The 18028-nt window shown below is 40.9% G+C and overlaps 1 protein-coding gene across 1 annotated transcript; it reads right to left on the minus strand.

Annotated features, from left to right (window-relative positions):
- Positions 1 to 486: 486 nt before the first annotated feature.
- Positions 487 to 18001, minus strand: si:dkeyp-19e1.3 (USP6 N-terminal-like protein). Its single transcript, XM_005942867.3, has 14 exons — positions 17798 to 18001; positions 8059 to 8132; positions 7631 to 7716; positions 7397 to 7436; positions 7193 to 7273; positions 6736 to 6837; positions 6534 to 6643; positions 5267 to 5315; positions 3643 to 3763; positions 3348 to 3442; positions 3033 to 3098; positions 2766 to 2865; positions 2200 to 2352; positions 487 to 2097 (listed from the first exon to the last, which is right to left on the minus strand). Exons 2-14 carry the CDS (start codon positions 8122 to 8124, stop codon positions 710 to 712), a joined length of 2457 nt encoding a protein of 818 aa, XP_005942929.1. The 5' UTR covers positions 8125 to 8132; positions 17798 to 18001; the 3' UTR covers positions 487 to 709.
- Between the last annotated feature and the right edge of the window lie 27 nt (positions 18002 to 18028).

Raw genomic sequence — 18028 nt, forward strand, 5'->3', positions numbered from 1 at the left:
CATGTGATATAAACTTCAGTATTTAAAGCAGAGAAGTATCACATCGTTTCATATTGCTGCTGGTGGATACAGCTTTAAACTCTCTGAAAGGTTTGCCTGTGCACTGCATTAGTGGTCCTTTTTTAAATCAAGTACTGACCTAAAAATTCTGTAAAGAATAATAACAGTTTCTCATTACAGTTTGATATACTGTTAGATATGTGAGCCTGCTCACAGTTTGATATAAATTCAGCATAAATGTACAGGCTTTGGTTGCAAGGTCTCATTTGGCAGCCTCAAAGCCCTTGTGTTAGAGTTGCAACCCTCAGTGCACAATGATAAGGTTAAGACACTTTGTTGGGACACTGTTAAACAGAGAGAAACAAACCAATGGTGAAATGCACAGGTTGTATGGACAAACAGTCTGAAAATTTCTTATTACAATCCAAAAAACTGAAACCTCATTTTCTCACATGACAACAAGAGCAGGCAAGTTAACACTTTTTCTGTGCAGCCAACAGAATTTAAATACAAATTTGACACCACTGCCCATAAAAGAAGGTGCAAGAATCTAATACACGAAGCATGAGCACACGCGAGCACACACACAACAAATTTAAAACTTACTGGCCTTTCACCTTTAAAATGTCTTTGAAAACTAGACAAGCAGTAACAGAGAATCCCAAGCATATTGTCAAAATCAATAACTCAGTAACATTTGTATAACACTTTAAAATGTCACCGACTTGGGCAACTGATGTCCACTTTGAGGCACCCTGCAAAAGTCTGGACTGGACTGGACCAAAGCTACTCCTACTTCTGACTGTCCTGAGGATCTTAAGTGAGTCGGAGGTGACCCGGTGTACAACAGCGGTGCTGGGAAGGCAGAATGGTCTCTGGGGCCCCTGGAGAAAGGCTTAGAATAACCGGGTGACATGGCTTTGTGCGGGTCTGAACAGCTGGCAGTGGTGCATTGGAGGGGACTAAGTCTGTCGGCAAAACTAGGTGGAGGAGGGGCAAGGATAGGATCCTCCACCCAACTGCCCTCTCCTACATATTCTGGTTCTTGTGGCAAACTGGGAAGGGCACATAGTGAGGGAGGGGAAGCAGAGTGATGCATGTAGACAGGAGGTGGAGGCAGAGGGTACACAGCAGGGTCATATTCTCTGTTGTATGATGGGTTGTTGTGCAGGCTAGGAATTTCCTCAGGAGTGGAGCTCAGCACTCTTTCTAGATTACGGTCATCTTCATCAACCTCCGAAAGGTTGTCATACTGTGAGGTGTTAGAAGGCCGTCTATCTCCTGCAGATACCGGGACGTATAGAGAGACTGGGAACTTGGTTGGCTTTGGGGGAATTCTGGGAGAGGAAGACGAATCTGTGAAGGCACGATTGGGGGAGGGTTTTGAGGGCAAAGGTTTTTTCTGCATAATGTCAAGTGATGTCGGAGGTTTAGGGTATAGTTTTGGGGATAGCTTAATTTGATTGACCAGTGGTGAGGCTGAGCGGGGGGAGTGAGAGCACTGCTGGATACCCGGGCCAGTCCTAGCTCCCAGATGGGGCGAACAACCTCCCAGTGGCATTTGGTCAATCTGGTTAGGGAAAATGAAAGGTGGAGGTGGTAGATCAGGGAGATCCATGATTTCCTCCTCAGCTTCCATTGTATGCATATCCAAGGGAGGGGGCTCATAGGGTGGAGGCCAATCCACAGGTTCTTCTTGGATCTCTGTGACTGAGGTCTCGTTTTCCTCGTTGCCCCTCTCTTGACTAACTGCTGGGAACAATTCCTTAACATCTCTCCTTACCCCTACTTTTGGAGGGATCGGAGGATTTCGACAAGGCCTCAGAGAAGATGGTGTCCCTTGTGTGTGAACCACAACAGGGTCTGGTGAAGGCAAACTAGGTGTGTTTGGCCTGGAGAGGCTTCTTGATTCCTGGGGCTCTTCAAGGGAGGGAGGCGGATGTGGGGTGATGCCAACTGTTTCCTGGGTATCTGTACTGGGCTGGCTCTCAGACTGCGGACTTATTTTGACCTCCACAGAAGAGTCAGGCTGCAATGGGAGAAGGAGAACTGGTCTCTCTTGACCCAGAGGCTTCTTGGGTAACTCATCTGACTTGGCTAAAAAAGGAAACAGAATTTGTGGGTTATTACAAGACAAACGCTGTAGACAAAGAAGCTTAGGAGGGGGGGGGGGTGGCCTGTAAAAGAACATAGGTGCACCTGGAGGAGGTTGGTCCAGCTTTTTACTGCGTAGTTCAGTCATTGCTGTCTGCAACTGTTCAACTACAGCATCATCAGGCATGAAGAAAGAAGCAGCCAGCTGCTCCTGAAGAAATTCTCTCAGGTCCTCTAACTGAAGTTTCTGCAGGCGCTCTGATTACACACACAATACAGACAAAAGAGGAGCAAAGTAATCTATGAGGATAATCTCCATGAGGTGAGGAATAGAAATGTTACTGTTAAAAAGAGTAGTTAAGCTCAGATGTAATGTTTAAAGATACCAAGTAAAGAGATGCCAAGTAAAGAATTGGCCTGTTAAAGGAGTTGTTTTGCAAGAAATCAACCAATGTGCCGAGCCAGTGCTAGAGTATGCCACCCAATGAAAAATCAGCTTTTGATTCTTCTCCACAGCAACCGACTACTTCTGTTATGTAAGCCATCCAGTTAGGAAGCAGCCAACCGAGAGGAAGCGTGCGATGTAATCCACACAGTAACACTCACTCGTGTAGCAACAGCAGCGGCCGTATCTAGGGATAAAGCGCGGCATGGCACAGCCTCATACTCACTTTTGTGTAACTTGAGGATAGTGTAAGCCATAGCAGATAGCATCTTCTCCCCTTCCAATATGTAGATGTCCCATAAACGCAGGGTGAGGGTGAAAGGTGTCTGTTAATTTAAGAGTCAGTCTCATCAAAACATAATAAAACTGCCATAGGTGTAGTTCTAATTTAAAAGTGAAAGTAAAAGAAAGCATTGTGAGGCACTCATTAATGGGACTAGATATAAACCCCCCGAAAAAACAGTGAAGATCTGGAGGAAATCCAAATACTCACTCTTTCAATGAAGCACTGCAGAAACCATTTTGTGGTGTAAATCCCTGTTGTCATCTGCTCCTTGTCCTGTGGAGCAGGAATGAATGCGAAACTCTGCCTTAGAATTTGTTTTCAGTTATAAATCTCGCTTTCCAAATACTCTGGGATCTAAGATCTGCAACATGCGGTCCTTTGCAACATGAATTAATCAAAAAAATGAGAAATGACTTGATTGTTTGAAATGAGTCTAAGGTTCTTCTAAGGTTTCAAAGAGCTCAATTACTCTTGTGGATGGAAGGATGGATGGAAGGCATCAGTCATCAGTCTGCTACTCACCAGGTGTTTCTTGAGCTTAGGCAGCATTTTGGACAGGATTAGCTCATGATGAGCCTGGAAACGGTGCAGCTTGGGAAATCCCGGGATGAAGAACCCTAGCAGGGAGGGAAAAAAAATTAGTCAGCAGACTATAAATTGTGTATGGCGATAGCAGAGATGTTTTATATACAAATTAAAGAGAAAACGATTACTAAAGTTAGTAAAGGATCCTTATATTTTTAATTGGTTTTAAACAGTACAGTTACTTCCCAGACATTAATTAGCTGTGCTTTCCTGTTTCCCATCTCTGTCTCACCGTGCATGGAATGCTTGTTGTCGGTAAGGAGTTGGGACAGAGCCCAGAAGGCATCCTCCTCATTCAGGTACATGAGCAAGATGGCAGCGATCTGACTCATCCCCTGGCAGTAGCTCACCTCCTGGGGGAAGACAGGAGCAGAAATGGCTTTAGTTAAACAGAACGGGCAAATGAGAGGAAGTATTCATAATTTAATAGAGCAAACGCACACACACACACAAACACGCTAAGAAATGAGGGAACAGAGAGCATCTGAATGTCTTATGAGGTCTGAAGACAGACTCTGGAAGTTTTACTGTACACAACAAGATGTAGTGTTGGTATTATCAGCACTTCAAACCTGGATTGTACAAATATGTACACTAGCCAATCAAAGACTCTCAGTAATGTCATGCATCCAGCTTCAATTACTGACAATATGACTTCACAATGATTCAGTGACTTAAACTAAACTAGCCCTTGGCAAGCACATACATGCAAACACAGACACATGCCTAGTATTTGTCCATATTAAGGCTGATTTATTGTGTAGCTACCAACGGACACACCAGAATATCCTTCCAAGGAAAAGCATAAATACAGTTAGGGTTATGGTGAGGTTAAACTACACATTCCCCACATTCTTCACTACCATCACATAGGCAAAAAGAACAAACATGCCTCCCCCCCTCCATCTCTCTCTTCCCTTTTCTCTCTTGGCTCTCCTACTGACCCAGTTTCTTCTGAGCAGTGTGTGAGAAGAGGGGAAAAAGGAAAAAGGGAACGACACATGCCCATTTCCTCTGGCTCAAACACCTCTACCACACAGGAATCGACTACAAAAACCAATCAGAAAAACAGACTTTGGCTTGCCTGCGTGTGGTGTACTCTTCAAAAGTCTATTGCTAAATTTCTGCTAGTCGAAAAGCGTAGGAATATTAAAATCTGTTCAATATGAATGCAAATGATAGATGTAAGTGTTCAGACACAGGATACAAATGCATACGAGTGCTGGTGATTCTGTGCATGTCTGTAAACTCTGAATTTCACCATGCAAAGAGAAACACTTGGAAAAATACACTGAGACCCTCAAGCAGATGCATGAAAAACTCATTATCTCTGCCTTCAGATCCACAACTGTGATTCAAAGACACTGGTGCAGAGACACTGTTTAGATGACTGCTAAGTGAAAAGTAACCAACTTGGCTTCTATGAGAAATGAGGATGTGAGGTTTGTTTTTCTAAAAGCTGTGCTTAGCTGGAAACAAGGCATCCTCTTACATTAAGACAGAATAAAATCTTAGAACAAAAGAGAGTGAATTGGCTTAATATTTGTCCTGAAGCTAAAATATTGTCAAAAGGGGAAGTTGGTCTAATAGTGTGAACAACGGTCTATCTGCTACACTGTGTTGCTGTACAATTAGGCCAAGCCAGTCATAAATAAAAGATCTCTCCTAAGGCTTTAAACAAGAGTGATAACAGATGGGTCTGGATAGCTTGGCCTGTTTTCCACTGTACAGAAACTAACACTCTTGATGGATGTGCTGCTTGTTCCTGTGCAGCTAGTGTACACAAGACTCCTCCATATTATGCAACACAATGTTACCGTAAGTACGGACACAGATACACGGACAAATTTGCTCACCGTGTTGTAGACAGAGTAAGCAGCTAGTACGTGAAACAGCGCCTGTTGCCTGGAGAGAGAACAGAGAAGCCACCAGTTAAAACAACCAAACAAACTGAAACGCTGTGTCGGAGTAAAGCGGTTCAATTGAACCAATTATTTCATCCACCCAGTCGCTTAATCAACCCTCAGTATTGTTGCTACACATTTAAGTTTTAATGTGTGACAGGACTTCTTTTATGGCTGAAAAAAAGATGTCCAAAAAGATAACTTTTATGGTTTTCTTTTCGTAATGGCTGACCTTGTGAAGTAGAGAAGTATATATTTTGTTCATGATATGTGAAAATATGCTGTCATATATGGAAAGCCCCACAGATGTTCCAGAAATTACATCTGATTACAACTGCTTCAGACCTTGAACACAGGCAGCCAATGTGTGTAGGCTAATGTGTACAACGTGCACACGGCGTAGGGATAGTAACAGATCTAATGTACGCAGATGTAGATAGGACAATGCCCCCACAGGCTTCTATAGTAAATAGATGTCTTATGGACAGGGACAGAGACAGGAAAGGAGCTTTAAATAGCTGTCAGTTTCTCAGTGTGTGTGAGACAGCTGCTGACTTGCAGGGAAGGAGTGGGCAGCCAGGCAGGATGGAGCGGTGTTTTGGTCTATTTGGACTCGGTGGCTTTGAATTGGAGGGGAAGTACATTACAAAGGGCAAAAACAGAGCACTCAGTTACACACTCAGAGTGAAGAGTAACACATAACAGCGCCTTGCCCCAAGCAAATACAATGAGAAACACAAGAAGGTATTTAGTGTTTGGAAGGTAAGTCTGTGTACATTTGGTGATATAAGTTTCTGTTGTTGCAGTGGTATTACAGTACATGTGACGCCAGCGCACATTTCTGTATAATGCCATTTCCTGTGGGGCTTTGCGCACTGACAGGAAGGCTAATAAAATGCAGAGAGGAGGAAACCACATCTTTGGTTTTGTGTGTGTGTGCATGGCACTGTGTGAGTGCGTGTGTAAGTGGGGAGGGGACAGGGCTACTGCAATGTTTAGGTCAGAGGTCACACCCTGCAGGAACCTCTGTCAGGGGAAACCTGGACATGTGACCTGACAAAACAAAACAAAAATACCTGACAAGGCCACTTGTAACAAAAAAAAACAAAAAACAAAAAAACAACAACCAAGGTTTAACAGTTTGTATGTGTGTATAATGTGTTACATGTGGATACAATGAAATACTTCAGCTTCCTCCTGAGTGAAGCTAAGAACTCACTTGACTCCAAAGCGATCCATGAACATGATGTGGTTCCTGAAGGTTCTGTTAACATCCAAGTCTATCTGCTTAATTTCTGTGGAGAAGTTACGAGCTTGCTGCTTCATTTTCTGGATAACAGGGGAATGACATTTCTGTGTGTAAAAACCAGGACACAGTTTCTCAAAATCATAGAAAATTGCCAACAATTTTAATAGCTTACCTCATATTTACCATCTTGTTTCACCTTCTCTATGTCTAAAAGCAAGGCCCAAGCTTGTCCTCTAAGTTGGAGAGGAATACCTTTATATACACGCTTCGCCAGCTGAAACAGATGTGACAGAAACACATGAACACAGGCTCTTCATGAGGCGGCAAAAACAGACAGAGGGACAGCGTCACGTTTGAATGCTTCTTGAGGTGTACGCCTTTTAGCTCTCTTGATTGACACGGATTCATCTCATACACTCATGTACTTGTTGTTTTTTTTTTTTATCCATCTCCTCACGATAGTCTGGTAAGAGGAGATGGATAAAGGAGTGAGCTGTGCTTAAAAGAGGAATGGAAAACAGATTATAAAAAGAAACAGAAATAGTACATCAGATAGCCAAGCAGAAAAAAGGAAGCATGGGCTAAATTAAGACATGTTGGTGTCTGAATGTTGATGGGTGACTATCGACCTTTTCACTGCTCTTGTATTTGTCCCATTTCTTCACCATCTTCAGCCATTTCTCAACTCGCTCGAGCTCCTGCTGCTTTTGCTGGAGAGAAGAAAGACAAAACAACATGTGGTTCAGTGCATGTGAGAGTCGGACATAAATAGATCACTTGAATGGTAAAAATATGGTAAAAAATGAAGTAGCTATACGTTAAAATGTTCATACCTTTTCTTCAAGCACACTTGGTGTTGGAAGCTCTTCCTCACTGGAGAAGGGCAGGAATACACAATATGTATCAAAGCGGTAGATTAAGAGAGTAATCTACATTTTATAATTATAAAAAAATCATCATAATCTGAGAAGTAGCATAGACAGAACGATGGGACCAATTCAATGCAAGGGAATGTGCACAAATTTAAAATAGTGCAAGGTAGAGACCAAAGCTTCAAATGTACTTACTGCAGGAAGCCAAAGCGGTCTGTGATTTTATAAATGCTGTAGTCAGCATCCTCCCACGGATCAATACTGACACCCTCCTGCCTGCCCTGAAACACAAACAGTTCAAATCATGCATATTTGGACAGATCCATTATTTTCCTCTTTAAACCCTGCGAGTCAGTGCACTACATTTTAAATTAGGAGCCTGAGACATGAGCCTTGACATTTTCTGATGATGTTCTGCCTTCCCGACAGATGCAATTGAGACTTAGCCCATGCAAAGGTAGGGAGCGTGTGCATGCTGATCTGTGTAGTATCCTCCAAATGAAACGTGACAATCTTCTGTGGCTACACCTCTACAAATGCATTATGCTTTGCAAAAATATTGTAACCACAAATTGGTCACTATGGAAATGTTCACAGTCACAGGTTTTCCTGTAAACACCTACCTTGTCATATTTAGAGATGATTTCAGCCCGTTCTTCTGCTATTAATGTGTCTATGTCCTTCTTCATGTCAAAATCTATAAGAAAACACACAGAAATAGATTAAGAGAGTAATCTCTCTTAACCTGTGTATATGCATTGGCATATACATTGGGCATGTGGAAGAATATTGACCTAATATTGAGGTAAATATTGATTTACTGCTGATTGGTATGGTAGGATAATTACACACTTGATCCATGATATAAAATGTTGCTTGAATGTAAAAGAGATAACCGTAACATAAAACTGCTACAATCTCCTTGCATTAAACTTAACGAGATCCCTCCATAAAAATATGACACATACAGAAATTGTGGGGTACACAGCCTATGAGTGTATGCTGGAGTTGGTAGAGGGCTTGAAACAGTACGAAGCAATGCAGCGCAGCAGCGGCACTGACATGTCAGAGCGAGTAGGAAATTTAGAAATTTAAATATGGAATATAACGGATGAGGCATGTTACATGTTTATGACGCAGTGCAGTTAGAGTTGGCTGTCTGAATTAGCTTGCATGGTATTGTCCAATGCAATTCTTCACATTGACTTTTTGAAGAGTGTTTGTTTTAAAAAGGTTACACAGGAAATTAGTATAATAAGTCAGCCCTTTGGAATAATACTATGTTATACTGATTCTCGACACATGCAGCCAACAGAAACCTCAGGCAGTAGATTTTTCGTAGTATGCCAAGCAGCAACAGGTGTGAATGCACCTGTCATCTCACACAAAGACCCTTTAACTTTTCCCTGCAGACCCTTACTCATTGTGCTGACAGGAGACATTGCATTTGAAGCGATCTACAATTCACAAAACGTACAAGTTCAGGATGCAATTTGTTTCTCAGGTGTCTTCCCACACACATAAAAAGGTATCCGGTGCTGCTGAAATATCAGCACTTCTTGGGACTCTCCTACAATTAGGCCTAATAATGGAAGAGGTTTGCCACAGTAGAAACAGGTGCTCAGTGAAACCAGACCTCTGAACAAATGGACTCTGTTGCTCTTTGCTTTCCTTTTCAAAATTTCCCTTTTCTCATCCACCTCAGCTTGAGCCATTTCAGGGTTTTGATGGCATCAGCATACTTTCTGAACAGCTGTGTAAACCGTCTGTGAGGTGAGCTCGGTAACCAAAGTCTTATCTTACCTATATCACATGATCAGATAATGTGGTCTTACTAGTGTATTTATCATAGGCTAAATAAGTCGTAAAGAAATAAATTAATAAAAAGCTGAGCACGTTAAGGCAACTATTGTTGTGATCTGGTGCTATATAAATAAAGTTTTCTTTGCCTTTCTGTTTTAACTATGCACACAATGTTTTTTAACATCGGAGTTGATGTGTGGAGTGTCATGGCACCACATTGTAAAGCTACATAATTGTTTTTCTTAATTAATCGATTTTTTAAGCCCTCTTGATTTAATTGTATTTTCACAATTATCAAAAGTTTAATTTATGTTTCTCTTCTAAGACATGCACTGAATTTAAGTGAATATCGAGGACTAATCTTATTTTAATGCAATGACTTAGTAGGAACGTCACACAACACGGATGTGTAAGCAAGGTTATGCCAAGAGAACGTGCTCTGTTATTATGAGTTCAGCTTTAATGGTACTGCCAGTGAAACCTAATTCAAATGCATGAGTTAATTGATTTATATGCCAACAACTTTAACCCTTATGGTCATCAAAGTGAAGATTGCTTTACTGCATTTTCACATGTTTATAAATGTAAGTTGTAAATGTATAAAATATATATATATACACACTCCGAATATGTATAACATTTCATTATGCTTTGTACAATGGAATTTTACTTTTTAAAAGTCCTGTTTGCTGAGGGAATTTCTTTAAAAAATAAATAAATAAATAATTAAAGCATCTGTCGGGCTTCATCATTAGGTCTCAGATGCTTTCTTCCTGTGTTGAGTCTCCACACTGCTGATAGCATTGTTTTTGAGCCAGGAAGAAAAGGAAACTAGTGACTGCCACTCCTTCAATAACAGGTTCAAGGAAAACTACAGAAAGAGTAGGACAAAATTCTTCTTCCTCCAGCCATTAAAGAAATATTTCAACTCTTTCAGACTTGGACTGTGTGATCAGCAAGAAAGATTTCAGTAAAACTGCAGTTGATCTGTCTGTGTTGGTTCTCAGTCATCCAGGTCAAAGTAATCTAAGGAGCTTGGAAAGAAAAGCGACCGGACTTCTTTAAGTTTTCTGAAGACGTTTCACCTCTCATCCGAGAAGTAAGATCATATCACACTAATACAACTGGTGATTTGCTTATGACTCATAAGCAAAATACAAGAGAAAACAGCTGAGGCTACATCCGTGGCTGCATCAAAGTAATTTACTTTACTGCCCTTTTTAAGTGGTGAACACGAAGGTGGTTACTTGTGGTCGGGATCAGGGTGTCAACAGATGGAAGCTCAATGGAAAATCTGATTAAGCAACTGAGAAGGTCACCAAGTGGGAGAAACCTCACACGAATATCACACCTGGGGGAGTTAATATGAACAGGGATGTGTCGTTTGTCTAACTGTGTAGAAAACAGAAGGAATGAATAAAGGTTATGTGTTTGAAAGAAACAAAATCGGCCGCTTGAGATAGTGAGAAGATAGTGAGCAAACAGTAAGCTGGAATTTGAGATGGTTAACACCGCTGAACATTCAGAAGAAGAAAAACAAAACAAACAACTGTATGGCTACGTTTTGACAACCATGTTGCTAACAGGGTAGAAACTAAGGCTTAGATGACATCATTTCCTGTTATGACATAGGGCTCTAAATTAGGCTCACATATATAAGCTCACAGTGCACAGTTGTAACCACAAAGAGCTTGCAAAGCATTCTGAGTCACAGTCAGCTAATTACAAGGTCTTCAGCGGTGATGCCGTGATGCAGCAGTCAAAACTTCCTTTACTGATTTATCACTAACATTTCCTATCTCTAAATGTTGCTCACATACTCTAAAATGTCATGGATAAAGCCATAACCAGCCTGGCTTTTGCAAGGAAAAAAATTAAGCCAAGTAGCTTTATTTCAAAGACTTACTGGTAGCACACTTTTAAACAGCTCTCTGCACTGAAAACCAAAAGGCCATTTATAGTTCTATCAGCTAACTGCGGTTCAAAAACTAAAAGATATATTTAATCTCACAGGAAACAGAACACAATTCTCAAATGTTATTTAAACATATTTCTGTTTCCCTTGGTTTCTGATCATCTCTCTTTTGGCTTATAATCAATCTTAATCCGAGCGGATTCCGATTTAAGACAGAGGATTATACAAGCGCCAAGTAAGAATGAAAGCTTGGGATTACAAGTAGTCTGGCAATAACTTACCGTAGGGCCATGGAAACTAACCACAAGCGCTAGACTCCTATTTAGATAGAGACACGATGACATATTTGCAATATGTGCATGTGGGTTGATATCTTGAACTGAAGCCTTCAAGTCAAACTACCTCAGACAGTTTGTACCAGCACAAGGGCAAAAACACAAGGGAGACGAGCTGAGGTCAAATTTGGAAATACTGGAAAAAAGTTGACCTGAATCCCGAAGGTCAGATTCGTTGTTAATATCTGATATTAATATTGTTATTAATATCAAATTTTCACGTTAATGTATTTTATGTGGCTGTCACTCAAAACACTAACCTCACTGCTGATGGCGACGCAAAGCAAAAGACGCCAGATGTTTCGTTCTTTTGAGCACACGATTAGTCAGCGCTGCATGGTCAGCCAAAGGACAGTCAGATCAGACAAGCTTGAACCATGCACCAACTCAGCCTGGTTACCTTGCAGAGTAAACTCTCACACTCACTCTTCAGATGCATATTTTATTATAAACATGTACTGTAAACCACCACTGTTCCTGCAGAGGATCTTACAACCTCACTGTCAGGGTACTAATAAGCATGAAGTGTCAAAGACAAACACATTTTTAATGAGTCACGACTAAGATGTAAATGATCTAAATCTGATGCTTTATCAAGGGTTTCTCACTTCCCTACATCAAATGAAAAAGCAATTCAAATTAAGAATATGGCGGAATTATACATCTGTTGCTTAAGTTTATAATCATATTAATTACTACAGTCATTAGCAGAACAATTTATGACAATTAAATTGAAAGAATGTCCTGTGGTGCATTCCATTTCCCCTGTCATTACATTAGCTCAGTGGTGTAGCTTTGTGGCGGCTGTGAAGAACAAGTATGTCATTCTAGTTCAGAGAAGGGAAGCTTACAAGCAACCACATGGCTTTAATTTCCACATGAAGAACGCTCAAGTCCCAGATGGCAACAGAGCTCCAGTTTTGTAATGGGTGTCAGACACACAGTGTATGCATGTAAGCATGGATGTGTCCAAGAGAAGCAGAAAAAGAGCTGGAAAAAGCAGACAGAGAGCAACGGCCACGAGGTGCCCTCCCTACTTTAAGCAGGGGCGAAGAAAGATGATCATCCAGGGTCAAATTAGATGGTAATAGAGGCCAACTGAGAGCACTATTAAGAGATGAGGAATGTCATAGAAAGCTTAGAACCTACTTAGAGAACAGGAATCATTATTACAACAAACACAAGAGTGACTATTTTTGCCTCTAAAAAAATAAAGTTATGAAACCTCCATTAAAGCAAGACCAAAGCAGCTGAAACAAGATTATTGTATACTCAAGGTGAGTTAATCAGAGAGAATTTTTCCTAAGTACAATATAATGGACATTTAGCTACCAAGTCATATTTTTAGAAGCCACGTTTTAACATGCTCAAAATATGATCACATTAATATAAAAAAAACAAGCTCAGATATCTCAGTATCATCAACAGCTTCTATATATGGCTCCATACTAACAAACATGTTTGGCAGGTGTGATGGTGCATGGACAAGAGCCATTTGTTTCACCGTGCCCATGCCAGTAGCATTTTTCTCAAGGCTTGCTCATAGTGGCTACTGACTCATAGCAAAGTAAAATAAACTGTGTACTAAATCTTTTCTTGACTGAGCTGAAGCAAACAGCAAGTCCATACTAGGAATTCAAAGGACAATTTGAGACAAGAATAATACCACCCACCTTAGGCCACTTAGAGAAAATCTTACTTTTGAGAAGCTATGGTCTCCTTAACAAAAGATTCCCTGTCTTCCTTACTGTCTGGGCCCTTTCCCCCGCCGCCCCATCTCACTCACTTTTTTGTAGTGTTTATGCATAGAAAATACAGACACAGACGTTGTGGCCCAGGGGGAAACATCCAGAGCTCAGGGACTGAGAAAAAGCACAAAGGCTCAGAATAGCTTGCTGTCCCTAAGGACTTTTTTGTCCTGCTGCACTCTATATTACCCATGTCCCTCTGCCTTATCATTTTTCCAGAGAGAGCCACACAGAACATAGATTATACCAACATTACTCACCATCCAAATGTGCCCTTTTTCCTTTCATGACAAAGAAAAAAAACAAGATGGAGCAGGAGGAAGAGGGCTCACCTCACCTTGTATCACTCAGACTGAAAGCAGTCTCTGTTCATTACTGTGGCTTGAGAGCAGGAAGGGGGGGTCTAATTATAACAATGACCACACAAAGTTTTAGATGCTAGAGAAGCAAGCCCATCGCAGGCCTGTTTCCCAGAGTGCAAGCAATTTTTTGAGGAGTGGTATGAGGAGGACAAGAATGTCAAGGGAAGAATATTCATAAACACAAAACCTCAGATCCTGCAGAAAAAGCCACATTCTCATAAATGGATCCTCATCTTAAGAAAGACACAGTCACAACATAAGCGGTGTAGCTAGAAAAAAACCCAAAACCCAACGTATATCTACACTTTAAATAACTACTGTTGTGGTAATGTTAGTAAACTCATATGTGAAGCTGAATGACTAATAAACAGAGAAAAACAGGTTTTAAAAAAAGCAATGCTTAAATCATGCTGATGATATCATCTTGCTGCACAACAAGCGTCCTTCACTAAATTAAGAGCAAACACTCAGGTCACATTACTAAGTTCAAACGTAACCTCTGATACAGCTTCCACTCTTTACAAACCATTATATTTTGCCCACCACAGCACAGTGCTAGGTTTTGGAAAGCCAAATAGATTAAATAATTCAAGAAGGTGAACACAAAGAGAGGATGTTACCCAATGAGGAAGAGCCGACCACGGCCAAACTCAAAAGCTGAAGAGAAAAAAGAAAAAATGCCAGGCTTACCGTTACACACGGCGCGTGTGATTCGGTCAGTTTTAATGTTGTTTACAAGGACAGAAAGAGAGGATTATGGAAGGGGGACAGCATACACTGGAAGGACACTTAAAGCAGTTCAGCAAAACGAGGTTAAGTATTTGGGGCAAAAACTAATTTAAAGTGGCATCTAGAAAAGACACAAACAGAGCCAATCATAGAGGGGAATTTCCAAGATGGTCCGTTTTAGCCATTCTACAAATGTCAAAAAACAAACAAACAAAGATTTCAGCTATTATCCCATGAACCGACCACTCGTGTCCTCATGGGTGTAGCAGTTTTCAGCCTGAGTGACAATTTACAATCTCAACAGTGGTGTGACCTCAATTTCACTAATGACGGAGTGTGGGAAAAAGAATTGGGATCATTTATAGACAAACTAGCTCATGCAACTGTCAAAATGAGTTCTCGCAGAAACCTAGTTTCTTGCACCATGATTGTGATAAAGTAACATACTGATCAAATGCTAAAATGCTGTAGTTGAGACTTTAGGATTATAATAGTGTAAAGCAATCTTATTACACTGGTATCTATCATCTATTTGCCCTCTTATAACTGCCTTCTTAATATGATCATCCTTGTGTATTAATATAATTTTAAAAGGTGCTAACAATCGCAGTCTTCATAAAAGCATCATAAATGCCCCACTATTCTGAGATATTCACAGACTATACTATTAAGTTCCAATCCACTGGATGACTTTGGCTTTTCTGTGCAGAGTTTTCAAGTTCTTTCTAGGAGTGCAAGCACAGGTTTGGCAAATGAGGAACGCAAATTGTATGTAGGTGTGAGTGTGACTATGTTTGTCTGTATATAGCCCGTAAAAACACAGAAAAGCTATTCAGGGTGTGCAAAGGTCTATTACGCAATGCATGGTGACACAAACTCCAGGATCTTGTCACCCTGAAAAGAAAAATGTAGAATACTAATGGCTGGGGATATTGAAATATTTTGAGGAAAATCTTACTCATTTCTGTCCAAAATAGCTTCTGTGACATCTACCCTACCGTAGATTATGATTGAATAATACTGTCAGATGAAGGGATTTTGACCAGCCCATTTGTGACATCTCGACCTAGCATGGCTCACAACACAATGTGCGAGACATTTTCATACAGATCAACAAGCAGTGTTGCTGCTTCTGGTTCTGATGTAGCTCTCATTTGAAATAGGCCGGACAGCTTTAAGCACTATACAGTAAATAAAAGAAAAACAAAAAATTAGACATTATTTTGTTGGTTGATAAAAACAGACCAACACCTGGACTTGCCTCAAGTGTGCCTCGGAACAACTTTTCATAAACATAGCTATAGCCTATACTACTAAGCCCCCACATGCGATATGGTACACCTTCCCAGCTCTGACCACGATTGCATTGCAACAAGATGATCAGAGATTACCTGTAGGTGGTTTAATCATGTGACAAGGCCACTGAAAACCTTTCACGGGTTACACTATTGGGGTAAAGTGTTTCTTTTTCTTCTTTCTTTAAAAGGCTGGCAAAAGGCTTCACTATTCGGTGCTTTTTGTGACACTGGCCCATTTGTAAGCCTTTGGAATCTATCATAAAGCCGCCATTCAGACCAACAAAAAGACTATTGTTGCTTCTCTGCTGTAATAATATTATCCCAACAGAAAACAATGCAAACTCCTGGCTGAAAACGAACATGTGAACCATAAACAGACGTAAATGTTGTATCAGAGTAAAAAAAAGAAAGCGTCTGTGTTTATGGTTTATTTGACTAAAGCCAATTATGATCCTTTCCTCCAAGTGCTAACCAAGGGATTTACTTATTATCTATAATACCGCAGAACATAATACTACATAATTGCTTTTAAGTCTGCTAAGCAGGGATATAAAACAGCAAATTTATAAAAGCTTAATGAACACATCAGTGTTCTAAAAAAGGCAAATTCTAGTGAGTCATTAGGAAAAAAAGACAAGGATAATAAAATAAGGGCTCACATGCTCTGCCTCACATGTGGCTGACATCCTGCTTGCAGTCAGAACAATGTTTAAAGGGAAAAGTTTTACTCACACACATATCCTAAAGTCATCATGTGCTGTTGGACTCTAGATCAAATTGACGGTTTGAAAACGATGAGATCCACGTAATATTCATTTTTGAAAATGCCATGCCCTATCTGTAAGTGCACACAGATTTACAGATTTTTCTCATATGGGAAAATCTAATATTAAAGGGTGGTTGACTTATTGAGACTTGATTTATTGCTATCTGAAAAGCTTTACAACAGAAACCAAATCAAATCAGTTCTTAACTAAAATAATTAGGAACAGATGCAGGAGATAATTAAAGAGGCAGGAAATTGTGACGTATGGGTGGGGTTCTCACAACAAGAAGCAAAAACATAGAAACACCTTTCTGATATGAACAGAAAGCAGCATCTTTAAAAAAAACACAGCTGTGAAGTGTGAAGTGTGTGTATGAAAACCTAATATAGCACTGACTTAATACGCCTGTACAATACTTCTCATGCTATTACCAAGAACATATTTAAATTAGAGGTAATGTGCACATTAGCAACATGCACATCTGTAACATGAGTCTGCAATCCTACACAGGAGAGCTAGAGCTGCTGGACATCTTTCACTTGAGTCTGTCTGTCTGTAACCTCCCCCCACTCCACATTTGAACCAGCCAGACTCCCATTAACCTTCCAGAGGGGGGACCAAACACGGTGTAGCATGACATACAGACCAGCTACTGGCCTACTTTCGGATGCTGGAGTCTGCTTTCTGAGTGGTGGGATATTCAGAGTAAACCCCAGCTGGCTCCAGTTAAAAAACTATGTCGCTTTTCGGACATAAAACGACAGGACATTGTGTCGAACACAACTATAGTTCCCGATTTTGACACTTCTCTCATACCTGCGAAGCATACATTAACACAATGCGGAACTTAAAGATGGTGAGAGCGAAACTGATTAAGAAATGTCTTTGCTTCGTGAGAAAAAACCCCAGACTAGTGCTGTTCGGGTGAAACGCCAGATAATTAAGGACACCGAGTCATCTTCCCTGTTCTTAAACACTTGTCTTGTCACGGTTAACGCGTAATTTAACAGCTGGAAAGCCCGTGAGAGTGATGCAAAATCAGAAATTCCCAAAAATGAATACCGCTCCTACACTTCTCTTAACCACAGAGGGTTTGCGAAGTTAGCCAACTTCTCTCACCATAAACCGTATCTGTTCCCTAAAAAAAACCCCAAAACATTCACGAGCACAAACCTTCACTTCCATTAACGGTTAACACGAGCGCTTTCTAACAGCCCTGCACGTGCGACTAGTTTTAAAACGAGTGAACAGGGGTTCATTTACTGATCTCTAGCTGATTGCGCAAGTTGCGAGAACATAACAGGACAGGAAAAGACAGTAACAAACGGGTCGTTTCGTTACAAGCGCTAATCAGATGGAGAAGACAACACAGTGTGTCAGAGACGCTAAAGCTGTCTCCGCTCACCTTTTGAAGTGACTTCTCTGTTGCCGCGCTGTACAAACTACATCCACTATTCTCATTCTCTCCCTCGCTGCGAAGGGGAGCTGTCACACCGACGTTGCCACCGCGGTAAAGGCTCGTTCACGAGTGTCGACTACCTCCGCTCAAATCGATGTTGGTCAAACGGACAACCCCTCCACCCCTTCCTCCCTCCTCACTCAGCCCTGCTCCACATGCCGCGAGCGAGCGAGCTGG

The sequence above is a fragment of the Haplochromis burtoni genome, unplaced genomic scaffold (assembly GCF_018398535.1).
Source record: "Haplochromis burtoni strain Fernald_Lab_line unplaced genomic scaffold, NCSU_Asbu1 Contig_259, whole genome shotgun sequence".
Taxonomy (NCBI): domain Eukaryota; kingdom Metazoa; phylum Chordata; class Actinopteri; order Cichliformes; family Cichlidae; genus Haplochromis; species Haplochromis burtoni.